We start from the raw sequence: 25,013 nt of genomic DNA, 5'->3' as shown, positions 1-25,013 counted from the left end.
CACCATAACTTGAACTTAAATTTTAGTAAAAAGAAAACCAATACTGGACTTCAAAATTCAGTCAGAGCAAAGAAAACTGTTTTCTTTCTCAATTAGAGCCAAGAGGAAGTAGAGGGGAAAAAAAAAAAAAACGTTTCAAGCTTATTTGGCAAGCCTGAATTTTTTTTCCTATCCACTATAGAATCCAGCCACAAAAGGATACAAACAGGATTTCAAGTTACCTTATGTGGGCTAAGGGTTAAGTCAGAAAACCCAGCTATAGAAACAAAAATTGGAACTTTTCCATCCACTTCAGACCTCTAAGCAAAGCATTGGTTTTGCACCAGGTAATAAAGATCTATCACCTAAAGACATTCAGTAACCTAATGATGTTATGTATTGTATGGCGACATAGCCAAAATATGCTTCTCGCAAAAGTTTGGCTACAACTGTAGCTTCCATGTTTGTAATCTTATGTTAATTAGGTCATATGCCACCAACAAAGAAATATATCTTAAGAAATGTAAATTGTAGTGGGAAAAAAAGTCCTTTTAGTTTTAATCTTTTTTTTTTTTTTTCCCACTACATAGGAGTTGTTTTAAGTGTCTCATATATCTGAAGAGAAGGGTTTGAATATAGTAAATTCATGAGTTTATTTTGTATTTTATCACACTGAGTTAATTATTGAATTAATAAAAATAAATAAAATTTTTAGTTTTACAAAATTTGTAAAATGATGTCTTCTGACAAAAGCATTGTGGTACAACCAAGTACATTTCTTTTTGAGAAAGCCAAGATATTCATATAAAACCTCCTGACTACGGAGGTGAATGAAAAGCACAAAATGCATGTTCTATATCAGTTCAGTTTCAGTGATTTTATGGGTTCTAATTAATATATATTTTTTTTGTTTAGTGAAATATGGCTTCAAAAATGAAATATTTCCATCCATTGGTCTCATTATTGCTTGATATAATTTTTTTTTACATAAATTATGCCCAAGAAATTCTGTAAACCTAGTACTGGGCTAAAGGTTAATTCGTAAATTGTTCTAGAAACCCAGACATGGAACTTTTTTTCCAAGCCTCTGATAAGCAGGGTTTGATCTCGCAAACAAAAATAGTCAACCACTTTAAAATTATTTTTATAAACATTTGTCTCAACAATTTGAACTTGCACCCATATTGGTTTGGAGAGTGGCTAAACTATCTACTCAGTCAAACCTACCTGCACAGATGGATGAGTTTATCAAAAAATAACTCCGGTTGTTTTTTCCCTACCATTTTTGCACTTTAAAGATATCTCTTGTGCAGTTTTTCGTTAAATGGCAATTGCTTTCCATAGTAATATGCATATTTTTTTTTATACAATAATTATCAGTATTTTTATAGTAAGTTTACTGTAGAGAAGAACAGAAGAATTTAAATGATCTCATTAGATATTTTAGTATATTTAAACATTGTATATTGTCTTCAACAATAAAACTAGAACATTAGCTCCAAGGATGTAAGTAAAGGTATTAGTTACTTCACATTTGGAGTATCAAAGAGATGATGAATTCAAAAAGTTTCATTAACTAGAACTAGGAGCCTGGAAATTGACAAGTGTTTTTGTCAATAGTAAAGCTAAAAATTATCAATTTTTATACAGACTACCACAAGATGTCACTGAAGCTTTGCTTATGGGACTACTCTTGGTGTTTTCAAAGAGGCATGCAAAGATTTTACCAGAAGAAATGAAGTGCATATTAGCACTTCAGATTTGTATATTTAATTTTTTATTGTAAATAGATTAAAATATCTAAGTGTTTGAATTTTGGGTGTTTATATTCATTTTACAATTTCATTCTTTTTTTTTTTTTTTTGCAATGTTCTTGCATACTGATAAACCAAGAACCCCAATGTGCTGGAAAAGGTTGTTTTTAAATTCTCTGCACTAAAATACGTAAATTTTAGAGCAGAGAATGTACAGAGATCAAATCCTGTTTTGATCTCAATTCTTTGTAGAATAGTGTTATTTATTGTAAAGTAAAAATCTGGTCTTGTAAAATATTTATTTGGCTTAAATCCAGCTTTATTCTAACCCCCCCCGACACACACACACACACACACACACACACACACACACACACACACACACACACACACACACACACACACACACACACACACACTACCATTTCTTACTTTTCTGTATTATATTTACATATCTTTCTTGGAACTCTCAATGAGGAAATTCCTCTTTTTTGAAACGTGTTTAATTTTATTTTATGAATTTGTGCGATCTCTTTTTCAGTCATTTGACTCTGACCAAGCCTTCTGGACTTTTCAGTGTAATCAGTGCAAAACACACCATTATATTTTGGGTTGAATATCATCTACTCCAGCTGCCTTTCGACATTTCATTTAATCTTTCTGATGGCTTTTCTACTCTAGTATTGATATCTACTCCTGTAGACTGCATTTTCTTTGCTATTTTGATCTGTTTACTTTATTAATAAAGTTTCATTATAATTAATAAAGATGTCCTTGTATCCTTCTCATATCACCTTTGTAGGCTTTGATTCCTTTTGTAACACTTTTTGTTTCTAAGCTTTTAGTGGTTTCCAAAAACATTTACTTTCCCCTATCATATTAATTTTACATTCTTTTGAAAATTTTTCTGTGACTTTTTATGCAATTAAGCTATTGTACATTTATCTCTTTTGTTCTTTTGGACAGTTGCCAGCTTATGTGCTGGGAATTTTGAGTCCACCATGGGGTTTATTCTGTGTTTTCTAACCTTGCATATAACTTCACCATACATGTTTTGCGGAATCAGTCAACATATTCCTCATTTTGTCACTGGATCTCCAAGATTTTTATATCTCCTTTGTGATCTTTGATTCCTTTTGTGATACTCTTTTAGTAACTTCAAACATTTTGTCAGCACCATATCTTTTCGATATTCTTTCCAAAAAGTTTTAATGACTTTAGCTACTCTTAAAATAAATAAAAATAAAAATAAAAAAAAAACAGCTTTGGTTAGTAACTAAACAAGTAATTATTTAACTTGAATGTGGAAATGTTTTTTATAATATAAACTAAAAAAAAAAAAAACTTAATATGATGATTTTATGATTATCCATTATCTAAGTATTTCCCATGGTGAATAAGAACCTAACTCATTGTGAAAAACCTTGTACATATGTGTAATGTTTTGATTCATATCTTTGTAATGTTCTTTTAAAACTATACTTTAAACATGCATTTTTAAACATCTGAAAAGAAATTTTGATAGTTTTCAAAAGCAGAAAATATGCTAGAATTTGCTGTGTTGGGTTTTAGGTTCTATCTTCTCAAAAAATGAGGACCATCAACAGCCACCTTCACTATTTAGTATCTTGCATTCTAATCAGTGACTGCTAGTATACACTAATGTGCAAATCTGCTTTATGACATGCCATGGAAAGATCCAGAGAAAAACAGACAAATGCTTGAATTTTCTAATTTCATATTTTCAATTTTGATTATATAGTGCAGATTTTCCATTATAAATGGACATTATCTAACTGACTCAAATATAATTCATGAACAAATCATCAGGAATATGAGATAGGAAATACAGTTTTTTTTTTTTATCAACTGGTATCCCCTTTTCTTTATTTTAACAATGAAATATTTGTGTGTGTGTTTTTAAAGTCTGCCACCATTATTCTAGTAGATAATGCTATAACTAGTTTAGCACTTTTCTTAAACCTTATTACAGGCCATGCAATATATTACTGTTTCCTTCCTTATGGTTGGTGGAGATGCATTTAATGTCAGTTATTTCACAACTTCACACCATTATTTTATTCTTGATCTACCCTCAAGGGATGTACAGGCTACTATTGTGATTAAATTTACATGATCATTAATTTATCAACAATTTTCTTTTAATTTATTACTTGTCAGAGCTCCAATATTATCATAACTAATATTTTGGTTTTCTAGGACACTGCTCGTTGAATCATGCCACTTAGTTCTTAGTTTTCCTCTTGGTCTTTCTTGCCATCTTAGCATAGCATCGGTGCACCTGTTTTTACTATACTTTCCTCTCAAGCTCCTTTCTAATGTCTCCATTTTTAAATGATTCCGCCATTCATGCCATCTGCTCATTTCCTTAATTTTTTTTTTTCTTTCTTTCTCAGAACTCGTATCTGCGGCCTCCAGTCTTTGATCACCTGTTTTATTTCTAACCCGATTTAGATCCACAACTTAAAACTAGTTTGAACACTGTCTTGTATATACTGCTCGTTTTGTGTTTTGGTTAATTTCTCTATCATGAGAATCTGTCTTCCTCAGTTATAATTTTTTTTTCAAATTGCTCTTAGTCTATTTTAAAGCATTCTTATGCTGCTTTTTTGTAATAATTTTCCATATATTTATTTTACTTTTTCACTTTGGAGTTTGTTTTCCCATCCATCTGTTTTCATGAGCACTTACAATGTCTGTAGATGTTAGATCTCTATGTTAGATCTCATTATTTCATTTGTTTTTGTTCTATTTGTTATTTATTAGATAATCTATAGCACACATTTGTCCTTACTTCTCCACATTATTTTTTGTTGACTCTTATGATTAAAGTAATTTATTCTCAATTCATTATCTTTACAAGAATTGAAGTAATCATATTCTAGTTGTTTCACTGAATCTTTGACATGCCCCTAGTATCACATTGTTTAAATCCTTGCATTTAAGTATATTGTCAGTATTATTTCAACTGGTATTTTTTAATGGGTTTCTATAATGTTTCATAAAATTCAATTTCTGTTTTTGGTTTTCCTTCTTTGGGCTATAGATACTAATAATATGTGGAATTTTATTTTTCTTATTTTCTTTTGGATACATATTCCCATTCTTTTAATTTCATTTTGAAAATCCCCATGTATTCTACACTGCCTTAGCTATCTACTTCACTGAAAAATTAGATAATCTATAGCACACATTTGTCCTTACTTCTCCACATTATTTTTTGTTGACTCTTATGATTAAAGTAATTTATTCTCTATATTTCATGGAAACCAAAGAACACACACACACAGTGTGTGTGTTCTTTGGTTTCCATGAAAATCACATTGCCACTGGAGAATTTCATGATCTCTTCAAAGCAAAGATAGCAGAGGGTTACATACTGAGCAGGTGTTAACCTAGTTGAAACTGATCTGTTTTGGAAGCATATGCCTAGTCATACCCACATATCCATTGAAGAGAAGACCACACCTGGATTAAATCTCCCAAAGATGAAGTTGCTTCTGGGAGGCAATACATTGAAGATTCTTCTTCTTTCCCAGATTCCACTGGGAACAGTGGGAATCTGTCTATAAATGCTTTAGATCAGTTCCTTATCTTTGCCACGGTCTTACTTCAGCAAAATCTTCTCGCATTCTATTAGTCTATCTCCTCCATGTATTTTTAGGATGGCCACACTTTATCTTTCCTTGTGGATTCCATTCCAGGGCTGGCTGCATTACAGATTTCATGACACTTTCCTAAGTGTATGTCCATCTAAATTTCAGTTTTCTGATTTCAAGGTTGATTTTCTCTGATTTGTTCTTTTCCAGAGGTCTTCGTTAGTAATAATTTGTGGCCACCAAATTCGAAGTATGCTCCGCATACATTAGTTTCTGAATGTTTGTAGGTTTCTTTGTATTTCCTTTGAAACCAGCCATGTTTTGCATCCATATAAAAGAATTAATTTAATGCATGCATTAAATATTTTTAATTTTGCATCTGTGTGAATGTTTTTCATTTTCCATACTCGACTAAGTTTAGCATGTGCACTTCTTGCCTTTTGAATCCTTATGTCAATATCCCTAGTTGCTCCTCCATCTGCAGATAAAACACTGCCGAGATATGTAAAATGTGAAAACAGTTTTGATTTTTCCATTTTCAATTGTACTTGGTGCCTTGTTCATGTTGATTTTCATTTCTTTTGTTTTGCTTGTATTTATTTTCAAACTGACTGTCAGTGAAAAGTCAGTTTGAAGATTTTGGATATCTGCATGTCTGCAATCAATTAGACATACATCATCTGCATAGTCTAGATGACCCAAAGTTTTATTTATTTTCCATGATATTCCTTTGACATGTTTCATTGCTGTCTGTTCTAGAACTTGATCTAGCACCAATGTAAATAAGGGAGATAGCAGACATCCTTGTTGCACTCCAGATACGGTTTGAAAGGGTTGTGACAGATATCTATCATTCAGCACCTGGCATTGGAATTTGCTATATCCTTCCTGTATGAGGTTTATTGTCTTCTGTGACATTCCTTTATTTTGAAGTGCATTCCACACACAATCTCTTGCAATGGAATTGAAAATTTTGCTAATGACACATAGCAAGTTTATCTCCCTCAATTATTAGTTTCCTAGATCTCTGTTCTTTGGTATTTTTACTATTTCTGTATTCCATTACTTATGGAATGTCTTTTTTCCCAGATATCTTGGAATGGTAGATAGAGCATACCTGTGATTGTTGTTGTGTCAGATTTTGGAACTCTGCTGGGATACCATCATGTCCTGCCGCTTTCTCATTTTTCATTTCTTTAATAGCTTTTTTTTATCTCCAATTTAGATGGTTGGCTGGTATCAATTTTTAATTTGTCTACTCCTTTTTTTTATTTCTGTTTGTATTTTATCATTGCTATTGTTCAAGATTTGATTAAAAATGTTGTCTTAGCTTTCCAATTGATCTTCTGTTGATACTAGAATTTTTCCATTGAGATTCTTCACTGGGACATTCTTTTGCATGGCTTCTCCAGAAAGTATTCTTATGATACTGTGTAATTCTACGGTTATACTTGTCTGCAACTTGTTGTGTCTGTGATGCCAATTCTTCAAACTATTGCCATTTATATTTTCTAGCACTTCTCTTAACCTTTTTATTTAAAATCTTATGTTTGTGTTTAAGTTCATTTTCCTTTTTGGGAGTACTTCTTGTACATAATTTCAGCTTTATTTTTTTCTTTTCATCCACTAGTCTCCAAGTTTTCATCGATAATTTCTTTTTGGCAACAAAATGAATACCTGGCTAGCTCAGTTAGTAGAACCCAAGACTCTTAATCTCAGGGGTATGGGTTCAAGCTCAACATTGGGCGTAACTTTTGCTGACCTGGTTGGCTGAGCGATTAGCATATCCGCTCTCCAGCCAAAGCCTGCGGGTTCAAATCCTGCCATAGGCATAGATGTTTGTGATTGTCTGTGTTAGCCTCTATATCATCATTCCTTATATCCTCTCTTCCTTCAAAATTACTATCCATATTTCCCCTTAACTTTATTTTAAACCCATTGCAGACTTCAGCATTTAGTAATTTAGAAATATCAAATTTCTGTCTATTAAATGTTTTCCCATGATGATTTTTTCGAATACAGTCATACCCTGACTTATGCGAATCCGGAGTTACGCGGTTTCTTATATGTATGTATTCCCATCCCACTTCATGCCTCACCACTAGTCATATCTTTCAGACGCCGGCCACATTTGCCAGTGTCGCACATGCTGCGAACAAGCACTAACGTGTTTCGCGCGGTTTCCATTCATACACGATTTTTATAGTCTACTAACCTTGCGATTGTTTAATGTTATGTTCTTGATAAAAATTTTATCACATAAAAAATAATAATGTCATCCAAAAGAAGCAAGTCCGATTCTTCTACAGCTAGCAAGAAAAGAAAAACATAGACTTTGGAAACAAAACTCAACATTATTAAGGATTTTGAAGGCGGAATAAAAATTTGTGAGCTAGCAAAGAAGTTCGATCTACAGGAATCCACAGTAAGAACAATAATAAAAGAAAGGTTTGCAGATTTTGGAGGACATAGATTCTAACAAGGATCGAATTGTAGCCACAAGGCAAGGAACAAAAAAACCATTAGCTTGCTATGAAGAAATTTTGCATGACAAGAAAAAGACATTATGCCATCAGACGAATCTATTAGAATTTGAGACCATCGACATCGAAATCACTTTCTTTTTTTTATGTATGAAAAACTACAATTATGATTATATTTCTTAAAAAATAGGTGTTTTTGTAAACCTTTGGTCCCAATTGCATGTTTGTATATATAAATCACATGCAAAATTATACCCTGAGTTATGCAAATTCGACTTACGCGTTTTTTTTTGATGGTCCCACATACCGTGTAACTTCGGGGTTTTACTGTATATAATTGCATAGATCGTATTATTATTATTAGGTGATGATCTGAGCCAATATCAGCACTTCTTTTCTTTCGGACATCTAATAACATTTTCCTGCACCCTTCGCTGATGACAATATGATCTATTTGATTGTGTTTTGCCATCTGGTGACACCCAGGTTACTTTATATACTCTCTTATGGTGGAAGATTGTGCCATCTATTACTAAGTTATATATGCCACACAGTAACACCAACAGTTCACTATTTACATTTCTCTCTCCCAAACCATGCTTGCCCATTACGTTTTCCAGCCCTTATCATTTATACCAACTTTAGCATTGAAATTGCCCATGAGAAGTATGCTCTCATTACCATTTGTCATCATCAAGGTTTTATCAAGTAGGCTGTAAGACTTTTCTTTTTTTTTTTCAAAGAATGCATTCTCAGTTGTGGCATAGCACTGAACAACATTTAGTCTTCCAAATTTAGTTTTAAGATTAACTATTATTATTCGTTCTGAAATTGGTTCCCATTCAATCATTGCTTGACTAAATATTTTGTTCATGAGGATTCCAACTCCATATTGATGTACAGTGGTATCTCGCTAGTCCGAACCCTCCAGTAATCTGAACTGCAGTTTGAAAGAAAAAAAAATTATGTATTATTATTTTATGCACTATTATTTTTATTTAATAATTATTATTTTAACTATTATTATTTATTTTATTATTACAGTATAGTATTTTTTTCATACTGTCGATTGTATGGTTATATTGTAGGCCTATTTTGATTTATTGCATGTGTTCACGTTGCTTTTTTATACTGTACAGTATGTACTGTATTGTCGTCATGAATCACTGAATTTGAAATCAAATCAGATGCAGAAATTATAAATATGACTCTACAGAATGAATTAGAAGATGATGACGATAAAGAAGTTGACAGTTTTAATGTCAACTTCTTTATAGAATGGGTTAAGCAGAATGATATGCCATTCCACAAAATTTTGTTGCTAATGCAGCTCCGAGAAGAAGCATTCTAAAAAAGTTTAGCTTTCAAGAAGCAAAAGAAAATCAGTGACTTTTTTTACAAAGAAATAAAAAAAAAACTTTGTGTTATTTTGTGAAACTTTTTTTGTGATGTGTACAAGAAAGTGATATTTTTTATGCAAATTAAGTTACGTAATGAACTATGCAATTTTATTAAATCAGAATCCTTAACAAAACAAGTACATACAAAACTAAATTTTTTTACTAAAATAAACTTGTGTACTGTATTTTTACATTACAGTACAGTAGCTTTTTTTCTATCAGTTACTTCATTTATTTACAGAATTAAATTTGATGTACCATTAGAATCTTATTATTTTTGTCTTAAACGCTAGTTATTATCGTCTCTTGGGGGAAAATTCGCTAATCCGAACGAGCACGGTTTTTATTAGTTCGGATTAGCGAGATACCACTGTATATCAGTTATATTAGGCATCTCTGAATAAAGAAACACACTCCCAATGGGAAAATTTATTCTACTAGTACCATTCCATCTTACTTCGCTAACCCCCAATAATTTTATATATTTTTCCATCTTTCTTAGTTGTGCTAGTTTTCCTGTTTGATAGTGTTTAACATTCCAAACTTTAGTTGATACCAAGGAGTCTGAGTTGAAAACAGCATTTAAATTTTCGGAGACTTGCAGGTTGTTAGGCCACAGAGTTCCTATTCTGGTGGTAGGGCTGCTACCTCAACATCCAGACATTCATTTTGTGCATAAGCATTTACTCTTGTGTAGATGTTTCGGTTACACCACCGATACCAAGTCACCAGAGCTTCGTTTGTGATAACAGGTTCCATCACGAGAAGGTGAGTGTGGTATTTGAGTGGAAGAGGCTATATGTTATATTATGAAGTCCAGGACTTCACAATATTACACAATCACCGCCCCTTGCAACCCAAAGGGCTGGATAACATCAGATTTTCAGTGGATATTTTTTGGGAGAGTTTTATGATCTATTAATCTTGGAAATAAAGAACTACTTTGATAGTTATGGGTATTGAATATTTCATTCACTACTCTTGTGCCTTAATATATATGAAAAATAGATGCATTTTTAATTAAATTCATATTGAAAGATCAGAACTCGCTCATTTGAGAATGCAACCTCTATTATCTAATTTTACGCATTATCAGTATGCATGGCAATTCTCAGGAATGCAACCTTACCCATATATAATGAGTTACCTGTACTACAAGAACAGTTTATCAGTTGTAGTGAATAATATGCTATAGTAAATTTTGTTTGGCATAACATATTATACATATGCATTTTTGAGTAGTTTGTTATAGCAGTGATTGCCATATTGAAGAGCTGAGCTAACAGAACTGTACTTGCCTTATTTCATGCATTAAGATGGAGAAAAATCACTGCTATAAAAACTTCACTTCAGAAGTGAAAGGCATATTCTGGGAATCAGCATATGCTTTTTGCAAAACAGTTAAATGAATTTGGTTGCAAGAAACTGCCACGGATTTGGGAGCCTCATCTTCTGCCAAAATAGTTAGACCAGTTGTAGATTGATTTTTGTCAGCTAAAAATGCAGAGACAAATACAGTAATCATACAGAGAAAATGCACTCAGAGGATGAAATAAAGGCATTAGATCATTAGCTTGAATATTGTAACCTTACTTCTTTGATCACATTATTAATGCTCTAATTATGATTGCCTGTCTGGTTGGCCAAGTGGTTAGTATATGTGCTCTCCAACAGGTGTGGGTTTGAATCCTACTATAGAAATGGATGTTTGTGAATATCTTAAGTGGGAGATGGATTTCATTGATGTGAGACTTCCACCCTGCTTGGAGACCTGAAGTGGTTTGAGTAATTAATTATAAAAAATATTAAAATTGATTTAAAAAAAAGGGGGGGTCAAATCCTTAACTCCATTCACTGTATGAATGTGTACTATAGGTTCATAAACCTTTCATAGGTGAAGGAGTCGCATGAAAAAAAAAATCAATACAACAACTGGAGACAAAACAGTGGTATCAAAATGCTTCCTTTTATGTGTTATGATAAACAATTATGTGTGATAGCTACCTTCATATTTATGGTAGCAATATCTTACTGGAAGGAACTATTTCCTGATGGGTAAACATTATATTAAGGGATGTATCTGGTCAGCATACTTCAAGTTATCTGTAGTATTTGGACATTGCTTTATAACATTTGGACATAACCATATTGATAGACACCTAATATTCACTAAGGAAATACTTCTTACAGTCTCACCTAGAACACTAGATATGTTTATCCACATTGCTGTCTCTAGCTGCGTTAGTCAGTGTGGAACATCTAAAACAAGGATTTATCAGACCAGATGAGACTAAGGAGTGTCATTGTTCCTGTGATCCTTGTATTTGTAGGTGCATGTTTTTAGCTGACAAATTAATCTGTGCAGTTCTCTGCTAATCCCATCCATGACGAGATTGAGTGAGGTATTGTGCATTCTGATATGCTCCTTGACTGTACTGCCATAACTTTTTTGGATGCACAATTCTTGTAACCCTATATTGGTCTCATTATCAAACAGTTCTCTGATAATAGGGCTTTCTAGTTGGTGCACTTTATGTTGTGTGCGAACATAACCAGCAACAGCATGACAGTGATATTTGTACATCAGGTGTATTAACTATAATGCAGCAAAGTGTTCACATAGGTCTAACTGTTAGTCTGTTATTGAATGATATCCTTTGATATTTGCTTTATATCACTTGCAAACATGATACCAGCTTATGTTTAGAAAAATATTCAACTGTGCTTAGTCATTCTTTACATAAGCAATGTGGTGGTTTCCTTTTGAATCTTTCTCTTTATAATTTGATAGCTCATATGAGCTAAGCTGAAATGCTTCTTACACTCTAAAATTTTAACTTTACCAGTGCTATTAAAAATCAAAAGAAATTTTTTAATGTTTTGTTTGGAAATGTATTATGTTGTAACATGTAGTTCAAGACCAAATATTCCTGAGATTCAAATTTTTTTCTTTTTCAGTATTGCATTTTATTCAAATCTTAGTTCTTTCCATGGATTTTCTTACTTTAAATCAGCATATATTTAGTTTAGTGGAATCTGTGCTTGCATTTTTTTGAGAAGCATAGTGCTACTGTCAATAAGAAAAAATGTAAGCACAGAAGTCGCTCGTTTCAGGTTTTATATTATATTGTAGTTGGCTGATCAGCAAGGAAAAAGTGACTGCCCCTTTCATATCTCAGTGGAATATGCACATTGCCAAATAACTTTTTATCAGCAGCTTGTCTTTCCTAGAGATGCAGTCTCATGTTTTGAGGGAAGTTTAGCCCAAGAGAATTCATTAGCTTGCTACAAATGGCTTTCTTTTGGATTGTTGTATATGTTACTTTTATAGTGTAATAATCCATAGTCTCTTAAGTCTGTAATAAAAATAATAAAAAAATCTATTTCTTTTATAGGTCACACTCATGGCATTGTCTTGCTGAACTTGTATTTATAATTTTACTTCAAAATATGTCACCTTGAGCATCAGCTCACCCATATCACTTCACTCCTTCTGTTAATCTTTCCTACAGCATTACTTACTAAAAGCTAGTGCAATTGGTTGGAAGTGACATTTTTTCTAACCTTTGGCTTCCCCTGTATACAGTCAGCTCACTATAATAAACTTGTGGAAACAAAAAGAATAGTTTGTTATAGTGGTTGGCTCTTGAGCGCTTTGCTGTGGTTGGGACTTTTCATAATGAGTGAATTTGCTTTAGCAATGTTTGCTATAATAAGTCAACTTGTTTTTGAACCTTTTTGTGAGTAGAAAGGTTTGTTTGTAATTATTCTTTTGACTTTTTTGCAGTATTGACACCACCAGAACAACAATTTATAAACAAAGTATTTTTGCACAAATTGACTAAGGACATATGTGGAACTAGAAGCAGGCAATTATAATAAACTAAAGTTTCAAATGAGAAGCTGTGTGGTAGAGGAGTCGACAGCCAAAGAATAATAGTATTAACTGCATGGGAATTAAATGTATATAAGGTACCATTTTTAAATTTAGATAGAGGTGCATGAAAAGAGTATTGGATCTGATATTGTGAAAGGAGTGATAAGACTGGAGCACTATAAAGAATGCAGGCTAGGATAGTGGTAGCCATGGTGAGGAAGGTTAAATCGTGTTATGAAAAGAATTTAGCTGAACAGGTTGAAAGATATTGAAATTTTATTGCTTTATAGTGAAAGTTTTAAACTTTTTATTATTTGTAAAAAGTTTATCATCATTATCAAGTTCCTGTCATGTACCCTCAAGGGATGACTTGCACCCTCCTTAAGTTGCAAGTTACAGGATATGATAGTACTACATGAAAAATTTACATCATAGGAGTTAAATGGATATGTGTGTGTGTGTGTATATACACATACATACATACAGAGGCTGTTCAATGAGTTATAAGACTATATTTATACAGAAAACAGATTACCTTTAATCGTCATCATTTACATGGTCTTTTTCGAAGTAACTACCGTGAGACGCGATGCATTTGTCCCAACGTTGCGTCCACTTCTTAAACACATGTGAAAGTCCGTTTTTTGATAGTTCTTTAAAAACCGCCTCCGCAGCTTTTACACATGCTTTGCTGCTTTTGAAATGGCGGCCTCTTAGTGTTTTCTTGAGCTGAGGAAACAGCCAGAAATTGCACGGTGCAAGATCAGGACTGTATGGAGGGTGTGGTAGGATATCTACATTTTTCTTATGCAAAACGTCCACTACACAACCAGCAATATGTGGCCTTGCATTATCGTGGTGCAATAAGAAGCCATTCTTCAGCAATGGACGCTTCCTTTTGACGTGCTGTACCATTGTCCGTAAAACATCCACATAGTATGAGCTGTTTACAGTATTCCCGGGTTCTACAGCGTGTTGGTAAACATTGCCTTCGTAGTCAAAAAAACATTATGGTCATAACTTTACCAGACGATTTTACAGTTTTTGCTTTCTTGGGGGTAGGCAAAGATGGATGCTTCCATTCACTGCTTTGTTGTTTCATTGTAGGGTCATAGTGATACAACCAAGCTTCATCTACTGTAATGATATCTTCATCTACTGTAATAAACTTCATCCAGTCGTTCTTTCCATTCTGTGCACACATCCGCTCGATGCTGCATTTGCTCCGGTGTCAAGAGTTTCGGAATCCATCAAGCGCAAACACGTTTCAGTCATGATTGAGTCATGACAGCAAATGTTCAGTCATGATTGAGTGAACACTTCCCACAGAAATATTCAGGACAACATGCAGCTGGCATACTGTAATTCTGCGATCCTCCTTGACGATAATCGCTGCTGTGTTGATCATTGTCTCTGTGATGGATGTTGAAGGTCTTCCCTCACGTTCAAGATCTCCACATTTTGCCTTCCTTCCTTAAAAGTTTTATGCAAGCGAAAAACACTTGCCCTCTGCTTCATCATGGAAAGTTTCGCGTATCATGTTGTGTCCGATGCCGATTTTTACAAACGCACACAAAATTTAATCGCATAATGCTGTTCCAAGGATGCTTCCATTTCGATGACTGGTTGTGGCTCGTAGGCACGCCGAAACAAGCTTGCATTTAGTCACGTGACACTCTGGCATATCAGCCCATATCCGCCATCTATCAACCTCTTTTGTTAATACAGACAGCAACATTTCTTTATTCCACAGAAATTAATATTGTGATGAGTGGTTTCGCAACAGTAAAATTAGTCTTATTACTTATTGAACAGCCCTCGTATATATCACAAGTAAGATCCTAGATATATGTAATTTGCTATGATAATTTCCTATTCTCAAAATTCTATCTTAACTTCAATAAGTAAATTGAGTCTTCACACTTCTATTTTCAAAAACAAAAGTGGTTTAATAATATTAAGATCCATTTAAAAAATTATACAATATTCTGAACTTTATTGCAACAACAGAAATTCTGTAAAACATCTGTATGGATATACTGTGGTCTACAGTAGGAAATAAAAGGAAGAATGACTATTGTAAAATGATCTTAGTTGAATGCATATGGTATAGAAATATCAGACTACAAATGGTTAAATGTTCACTTTAAAGGGCATATATATTGTGGCAGGTCCATTGGCTCTCTGGATACCAAGGAGGAACTGGATGAAAAAATGAGTCAGAAGTATTAAAGCTGTTACAAGAGCATGACTCAAATACAACAGTTGGATGGGATATCAGTGCAGGTGCCGAAGGAGGGGTGCAAGTTAGCAGTGCCCCTGATTTGATTCAGATGGAGTCTTTTCACATGTGCAATTCCTGATGAGTTGAATGATAGAAAGATAAGAGTGGGGCTGAGATGGATGCAGAAAATTATAGCCCAATTATCTACTGTAGTCATTAAGTTATCAAAAAGGCTGGTTATGAATCTCTTCCAAAGGTAAGTAGATTATACTAGGATCCTCTAGGGTAGACAACATGAGAATACTGCTAAATTGGGTCTTTAGCAGTCTACATGTTCTATAATAGTGACAGCAGAGTTGAATAAGTGGAATAGATATATATCATAATCCCTCTAGATTTTGCCAAGACATTTATTTATACAGACACATCCAAAGGAATGGGTTTGTAAAACATGTCATGGACACTGGCTGATCAGATATCAGAAAGTGATGTATGAGGAAGAGGGCAACCAGTGTTGCACCAAATGTTCTTTACTTGGGCCATTGTTATTTTTATATGCATATTAATGATTGGATGCAAATATAAAGTTGTATCCAATTATTTGTGATGATGGTGCTAAGTTAGGAAGAGTGATAAAGACTGTAGCTGATATAGAATCCCTTCTGCTGGTTTGAACAGATTAGTCATATGGGTAAATGACATTGTTGTCAAGTGTAAGGTCATGCATTTGGACAGAGGATATAGCAAATAGAGTATTATATTAATGGGAATTTTAAAGTAGTCAATGAAGCTAGAAACTTGAGGGTTATTGTGGACATTGAGTTTGTCATCTTGTTGGATAATAGTGTTAAAGAGAACACAAAGTATGTTGGAATAAGTAAGTTATGCTTCCATTTTACATAGCTTCGATAAGACCCATCTACATTACTGTATGTATATGTAGTCACCTGAGTTCCAAGAAGATGGGGAGACTGCTGAAAAGATTCAGCAGCAAGTAACCAAGATAATTGGCCTATGGAATTGGGCATATTGAGGATTGAAAAGACCACTTGAAGGAATGTGGTCTTCAAAGTTACAAAGAAATGAGATTTTGCAGCTTATGAATGTTGGAAGGTAAAACTTGGTCATTCATGGAAGCTGGTTAGAGTTGCTGTGAAGCATGCAAGGTCCAAGTTTTGTGGCATGCGTGCATGTGGAAAGTTCTACTGTTGGATGTTGCAAACTGAGTGTCTAAATAGCCCTTCCCTTGAGTCATTTCGGTTGTTGGGATGAAGATGATGCTAAAATCACTTTTTTTAATTTGCTTGTGAATGGTTCTAATTTGCATAGGTTCTGAAATCTAGTATGCGAAACTAATATATAAAAATACCACAGTAGTATTTTTCCATTTAATCCTAATACTCCAGCTATTGCAATTCGGTATTTTTCAGATACAGCATCAGCAATGAAGCACAGCAGGTATTTGTCCCTAAAACACAGCAGGTATTTGTATCAATTTACCGAAATCTGGACAGTCGTTTTAACACAACCTATAACTCATTGGCAGTTGAGTGCTTTCAATTTATTTCTACTAGGTACTATAATATGATGTTAGTTCTTTTGTGTTTTTTATTTTTTTATAACATCATTGATTCAACATTGCTGTGAAATAAAAAATAAATAAAATAAGAAAAATCCTGTGGACTCGTTCAGTAGGACTGGTTATTGATAGTGGACAGAATCGGTTGTTCAGTGCCAAAGAAGATAAAGTCGGTTCCATCAGCAGGAAAGGTCATGGCATTGGTGTTTTAGGATGCTAAAGGCATTTTGTTTATTAATTGAAAAGGGTAAAACAATAACTGGGGAATATTATTCCGACTTTTAACCAGACTAGACGGAAAAATTTATGAGAAAAGACTCGGTGTACAGAAGAAAAAAAATCATCTTTCATCAGGACAATACACCTGCCCACAAAAGTGTTTTGACAATGGGAAAATTAAGGGATCTCCACTATGAATTGTTCAAACATCCACCCTATTCCCCAGATTTGGCTCTCTCTGACTTCTATCTCTTCCAAAAACTAAAACTCTTCCTTGCTGGTCAGCGTTTTTCTTCGAATCAAGAGGTGATTGCAGCTGTAGAGGGGTATTTTGCAGATCTTACTGAGAACCACTGCAGGGACAGGATAAAGGTGCTGGAGTATTGCTAAAATAAATGTCTAAATCTAAAAAGAATAAATCAATCGGATATAATTTTGAAATTATAGATTCGTTTTTTCATTGTTAGGCTGAGAACTTTTCAGACCACCCTCGTATTTTTGATCATTTTATTTCCAATCCAAATCTATATGCTGAATCTACATTCTTAAATTGGATGCTAGTTTAGACTGATTTTTCTCAAATTTTATTTGCCAGTCCTTCCTCCTCGGTTATCTCACACCAGGAAATGCATGCGAACTTTCCACCTGATTAAATTTCAGTGAAATTTAATCAGGTGGAAAGTTTGAAAGTTAGAAAGAATTTAATTTTTAAAATCTCCCTACAAATTGTTAATAAATATATAGAATAGGTTACATTTTCTCAATTCTTTATTGAGAATATGTTAGTTTTTGTCTTATCATGGCATTTTCAGTTGTATTGAATTATTTCAGTTTTTCAATTATTTCAATTTATTTCAATTATTATTTCAGTTGTATTGAATGCCATTCTCATTTGAGACTTGCACTCAAATAAGTGGACAAGAGACTAACAAAAGTGAACTGTCAAAATATCAATGTTTTTGTTTCATAAAGTTGAGAACTTATTGTTTGTCAGTTAGTTTACTTACTGGCATTACAGCATTCAAGCATTCAAGCAAAATGTTTCACTTTTTCATAGTTCTCCTCTCTGATTTAGAAAGCAATCTACCATTTATTCAACCCTTATGCAGTACTATGTGATTGTACCTTAATGATTTGATCTTTCAGTTATCAGAATAGTAAATTGTCCTAGATGTGGTCAGATAAATGGTAGATTATTGTATCTTTGCTATTTTTCAATCTGTACACATTGCATCTGTATGTCTATGTAGTTATGCAAATTGACTAGTACATTCTTGCTATTATGTCATGATATAATATTTGCAGGTGTGCAGATCTCTGGTAAATCTGCACCTGGAAATGCATTGTTCTTGATCTCAAGTGATGTATAGATACCTAGTATAACAATTCAATTTGTTATACTAGGTATTTAATTTACATATAATTTGTATTTTGTTTCTAGTTAAAGATATTAGCATTTATTTTACAAAGTTTTTTTTTCCAGATAGCTTTGGAAATCCATGCCTAATCTGGTTGTTTTATTTGCAGCTATTTTTACACATATGAATTGTTTTGTAATAATGCTTAGCAATTGATTATAATATTTATACCAAATTTGCTGTTTATTGGGATAAAAATAATTTCAGAAAATAGCTTAAATGGTATTGTCTTTTGAATATCATATCGTTTATCATCATATGGCTCAATTTTTTTTGCAGTGATGGAAAAGAAAAGATTTAAAACAAAAAAAAAAAAAACACTGAAAATTTTTTTTCTTTGTTACAGCGAATGGACTTGGGTGAATGTCCAAAAATCCATGATCATGCCCTTAGAGCGGACTATGAAGTTGCTGCTAAGAAGCGAGATTATTATTATAATGTTGATGTAAGTGTTATAGTCTCAGTCAGGTATATTATCTGCTTTGATGCCAGTTCATATAATAAAGATAGTTCATTAACATGCAGGAAAATGTAAGATCATATTTTGTTTGTATAACATTACAATTTAAAGAGTCTAGTAATTGTGCCAAACTTTAGTGTGTGAAAATATGAAATATTATTTCATTTAATGTGCCATGATTAGTAGCAGTATGTTTTGTAACAGTTGTTATCAGTACTTTGAAATAGGTAGTAGAACTACTGTATAAATTGCATATTAAAAATGTGGTTAGTGCACAGATTTCATGATCCTTTTTCTTCATCTTAATAGTTGTTACAGAATGTGAGAGGTAGCCATTTGCAATTCAAGGAAATGAACTGCAAATGGAAGAAGGAAATTTGGCTGTCATTTTGTATGATCAGCAGTTGGAAAAATTGTTTTTAGTGTTACAATGCAATAATTCTATTAGCAGTATGAATTTACTTGAGCCAAATATACCATATAGTGAAGTGGTAGGTGCAGTTAAGTGGTTCCTATAGCTAGTGAGAGTTCAGTACCCAATTAGGGAAACTCCACTATGAACTAAGTTCTTGGAGGTTAACAGTGTAAATTACAGTTGACTGCAATACCATCAGTTGTAACTTTCAGTCCCAAACTGATCATGTGTATTGAGTAAGTTGCAGGAGTGGTTCACCATTTCTGCCTTATTTGTTTTTAATATCCCTGCTGAATTTAAGTATAATTGCCTCTTCATGAGGATTATATGTATTATCATCATCATCAAATTCCTGCCATGTACCCTCAAGGAATGTACAGGATATGATAGTACTACATGAAACATTTACATCATTACTAACTTCCTATCTATAATTTTCCTCCAAATCAGTCTGTTACTTGTCAAGATTCCAAACATTATCAGATCTTATATTTCTATCGTCTAAGGCACACAGTTGACATTTTCAACTATTCTACCTATTTTCATAGTCTTTCTTTTTAATGCTGACCTTCATACCATATCTATTACAACAGTTATTCAATTTAGTCAGGGAATCTTGCAAACTTGTAGCAGATTTATTTAGAAGTATAACATCGTCTGCATAAAGCAAAGAGTTGACATTAACATCTCCAATTTTGATATCATGTTTAATACCACTTTCCTTCATAATGTGATCCATATAGATAATGAATAGCAGGGGATAATGTACATCCTTGTCTCACACCAGATTTATCATAAACCATCTTCCTGTACTTCAATTCTAACTGCTGACTTGCAACTCAAATAAAGACTAAGTATCGCTTGATGTAATGCCTCGTTGACACCATATAACTGTAGTGTATTGAATCGCTTCTCTCTTGGCACCTTGCCATATGCCTTTTCCAGATGGACAAAACTTAAATACAGATCTTTGTTATTATAGTATTATATATAAAAAAAAAAAAAAAAAAAAAAAAAAACCAGCTAACGCCTTTTTATTCCCGTATACGGGAAGAAGGCGAGGCCATTTAGCCCTATCTAACTTTTGGAGACTGAGTGGGCAGTTCAATCTCCACTGGTACCAATCAGAGATAGATGGCCCAAGGCTATCACCAATTAAGCGGTTCACAGTGAAGAGAGACGGCTCAAATGTGCTGTCATCTCGTGGTCCCTAACACAATGTATTTAATGTCTGAAATAACGTGGGTTCTACAGTCGATTTTCTTGATCTTACGGGACGAAAAACCAGAGTTCCCGGAGGAAAAACCCGCTTGCCCGTGCCAGAGATAGACTAACTCGGAAACCGGTCGAAAAAAGGCTTAGAAAAATTTTCTCTAGTCGTCGACTAGACTCGAAACAAAGTCTTCCTTCGTGCGGCCAAGCGCCGTGGTGTGCAAATGCCACATCCACTGAGTTACACAGGCTCTATTATATATACATATGTGTATATATATAATTATGTATTATAGTATTACATGTATAATTATTATAGCTGATTGTGTATAATCTCTTTAATTGCATGTTATTCTGGTTTGTTTTTAACTTGGAATATGTATTTTGGGTATGCATCTCATTCTTGGTTGCTTAGCCTGTGGTGAGTGCATTGTTCTTATCATCTTGAAGGATTCTGCAAAAATAAGGTAATTGGGTTTAATTACACTATTTTTGTGGTTTGTCTTAAACAAGATCATTTTTGCAATGCATAATCTGCTATCAGGAAATGGGATTTTTCAAACATTCTTGACATCATTTTTTTTTTTTTTTTTAATCTTGGTTATGTACCCAGGGAGTAAAAGCGAACTTGGGGAAACACCCAAGCAATAAAGTTTACATGCAGATTGAAAGTTGGTGTAGAGCATTTCTGGTACTAGTGTATTTAACCTTTTGCTTTCTGGGCTTGACTGTAAATAGCATTAACGTGAAAAAAAAATTTATGTGAATCCCACCAACAAAAGGCTGTTGGCATATAGTTTTAGTACTGCTGGAAGGCTCAAGATAGATAATCCAGAATCCCTACTCTAAAAATTAAACATGAAACTCTTCAATCCACTTCAGATCTTCATTAAGCAGAATGGTCGTCTCACACAGGACACTAAAAATTTATCTTCCACCTTAACATTTACAAATATCCAAGACCATATTGGGGATTTCAGCCCATAGCCTGTCAGTTTGCTGTACTAACCACTCGGCCAACTACGCTGGCAAACATACTCATTGGTCCCATAGCTAGGGTTCATATATTTTTGAAAAAAATACGGGACACTTTTGGTTTGAATAAACCAACAAAATTTTATTGCTTTTCTTACTTACAAACATCAGCAAAGGGAAAAGAATTTAATTGATTATAGCAATCTTAAAATTGAACTTTAAACAATACTAAATCATCGATCTTTGCCTGTGATATATTTCTCGGATGACTATATTTTCTCAAATAAAGAATGATTATGTTTTACCAAGTTACGAAATTCCACACAGTCCTTATTGAAAAACATTTTAACAATGAGCATAGCTTTCACGGTTTCTACAGATAACCTATTCTTTTCGTGTGTCCATAAGGAGTTCATCCGGGAAAACAGTCTTTCAATACTAGCATTTGTGCCAGGAATGCAGCAGACCTCAACAGTCTTCTTCAAATTTATTAATTCATTTACTCCAACACTGTTGAATAATTTATACCAAATTTCTCCTGTAGATTTTGCTTTAATTTCTTCTTTCTTCTCTGTAATTGCCTTTTTCGAGATCATCGCCTCATCAAACAGTTCAGTTTCATTGATTTTTGTGTTTGGGCAGACCTCTTCAATAGTGTTACACTTTTCCAACTGAGACTGGCTTCTGGATTCTTCAATAAAATCCAAGACAAACTTTCAAAAGTAAGAGTGTCAGAAGACCATTCTTGAATGTATTCTATACAGGTGTTATAAAATTCATTTTTATAATTACCATAATTCTCAGTGATGAATCCATTTTCAATTAATGCCTTCAGTAAGGACTGTTCTTTCCTTGTTGCAAAATCATTATCTTGTCTCTGCTGAAGTTTCTCTAAGAGGCTTTCAATAATGGATTTTGCTTCAGCAAGAGAGACTTTCTCACCTTCAATTGCACAAATTGTTGCATGAAACATTTCAGATTGGCATTCTAGAAATGTGGCTATTAGCTCTGAAACTGGATTACTAAAGAAATTTTTTAGAAGCAATGGTGTTTATCAAGTGAAAGAACATATGATTTGAGAACTTCATACATCTCATTCATCCTTTCGAGAGCAGGGTAACAGAGACAACCATCGCGTTTTTGAGTGCCTTAACACTGTCTTGTACTCAGTGTTTAAAAAGTCTCAAAAACCTTTGAGTGTATGCACTCTAACAGTATAGATATAAAAATGCTGATATAATTTTCCAATGACAACTTGAATGTCCATGGGCAATGTATCAGCTGCACATTGTATAGCATTATTTATGATATGGGATGAACAACCAACTCCTATCAATGTACGATTCAATTTTGATTTCAATTTATGAAAAACATTGTTCTTTCCTCTTCTTGAACTTCCACCAAAATTTGTATTAGTATTATCTGCTGACAAGGCAACAACTTTCTTTTTGATATTCCACTTTGTCACTAGTTGCCATACATATTCTACATATTCTGTAAGTTGGTCTGCAGTTTCACATGGTAAATCTAAAAACTCTAGAACCATAGTTTTGATGGCCTCTCTGGTATGAAGTATCAAACTGGAACTATAGACAAAACATCGTCTATCATTATTGACACATAATTAGCTTTCTCAAGTTCGTTTCTGAAAACAGCCATTGCATAAGGTGCTAATACACTGACAATTATAGCTTGAGTCTTCTTTGGACCGCAAGTGAACTTTTTTGTCATATAGTTTCCGGATTATTTTCAACATGCAGTCCATCGAACTGAAACTAGTTGTGCATGCATACATGATATGCAAATGTAGCTTCATCAGCTGCAAGATTTGTTTCCATTTCACTCATTGTTTTTTTTTTAGAAAAATAATCTGACACTTTACTACTTACTTTTGCATTTTCTGCTAATTTGTGTCTCTTTGTAGTGATGTGCTGCATGATGTCTGACCGACTGCCGTGTTGTATGCTGAATATTGCATTACATTGTGTACATTTCACTTTCTCGTCGACTTTGCCATCACAATTACACGGTATAATAAAAGGGTATTCAGTCCTTAGCTTTTCTGTGAGAACACACTTTCTCTTTGGCATTTTAAAGGCATATAAAATAATAAAACCAATTACGTTCCACAACAGATCTGTGTCATATCAAATAAGCCGTGCTTAGTTATTACGTCCGCTTGTTGCCTTGTAACATGTCAGTATTGTCAATTGATAAGACAATTTTATGATCAATAACTAATATCGATTTCTTGGCAATTACATGTTTTAAGTTTAAGAATGGGAACGTTAAACACAAATCCACAATTTACGGGACAGTTCTGCATCCCGAAGAGTTTTAATTGGATGCCAGGACACAAACTCTGAATAAGGGACGATCCCATAAAATACGGGACGTATACGAACCCTACCCATAGCAATACCATTAATCTGTTAGTAGATTCTTCCTCTCCATGTAAAGTAACCTGCATATATAGTAAATTCAAATAATTCAAACATATCAGGGGGAAATTTACTCTTGATCAAATCAAGAGTGTCTATTAGTGGTTTTATCGTCACAAGTGCTCACTGTGAAGAAGCCAAGAAGTTCTCAATCTTGGGCATAATTTTGTGGTAATGTATGTTTAGTCATATGATTATGAAATGGTAATTTAACCTTTAGTTTCATGGTTTGAGTAAATATTTGTCCTCCTTACTTCACTTTTACCTCTAAAGTGTTTTTATATTGGCTGGTAATTCATGGCAACTCCTCTTTGGTTTAATGGAATTTGAAATTTGTCTTTACAGCCATGCATTCATTCAAATCATTTTAATGAAAAAATTAGACAAACCAAAATTACTTATAGTGTCACTATTACAGAATGTACCATGAGGTTTCTCTTGAGTGAAACTGCTTTATTTTTTTTTTTTAGGCAATGAATCATTTGCAAAATTTTATCAATGAGTGTGATAGGAGAACAGAGCAAGCAAAACGGCGACTTGCTGAAACGCAAGAAGAATTAAGTGCTGAAGTAACTGCCAAGGTAAGAATGTAGGTTCTGTGATAAAATGATTTAGGGTTATAATCAGTAATCCATTCTAAATTTTGTGTTATAGTAAATGTCATTAAAATTTCTGTGCTAAGAGAGCAGCATACTTGAAATCTTACTTGAGTATTTCCAGTTGTATTAGTTCCACAGCTTCTAATTTCTGAACCTACAGACTTCTGTATTCACCTCTGTGACTACAGAAGACTTTGGCTCATATATACTAATATTATCATTTAATGCATGTTGTATATACATGCATTAGATCACTGTTTCCCACTCTGTGGTCTGGGGGTCTGCGAGATAGTTTATTTTCATTAAACTTTATCATGTTGTTCACACCTAGCCTAATTGATATGTTCATATTCTTCCG

At 33.6% G+C, this 25,013-nt stretch overlaps 1 protein-coding gene across 3 annotated transcripts in view; it reads left to right on the top strand.

The window, feature by feature from the left end:
- Nucleotides 1-25,013, top strand: part of LOC150097287 (putative RNA-binding protein Luc7-like 1) — a 121,339-nt gene that overhangs the window by 50,404 nt on the left and 45,922 nt on the right. For all 3 annotated transcript variants that reach the window (XM_090407615.1, XM_090407617.1, XM_090407616.1), the window contains 2 exons: nucleotides 18,900-18,998; nucleotides 24,527-24,637. In XM_090407615.1, coding sequence (XP_090263741.1) covers nucleotides 18,900-18,998; nucleotides 24,527-24,637 — 210 coding nt within the window. The remainder of the gene's footprint in view (nucleotides 1-18,899; nucleotides 18,999-24,526; nucleotides 24,638-25,013) is intronic.

The sequence above is a fragment of the Typopeltis vanoorti genome, chromosome 17 (genome assembly GCF_054136105.1).
Source record: "Typopeltis vanoorti isolate ZY-2024b chromosome 17, IOZ_Tvanoo_1.0, whole genome shotgun sequence".
In the NCBI taxonomy this organism is placed as follows: domain Eukaryota; kingdom Metazoa; phylum Arthropoda; class Arachnida; order Uropygi; family Thelyphonidae; genus Typopeltis; species Typopeltis vanoorti.
Note: the sequence above shows the minus strand (reverse complement) of the source record. Positions and strands in the feature narration are given on the sequence as shown.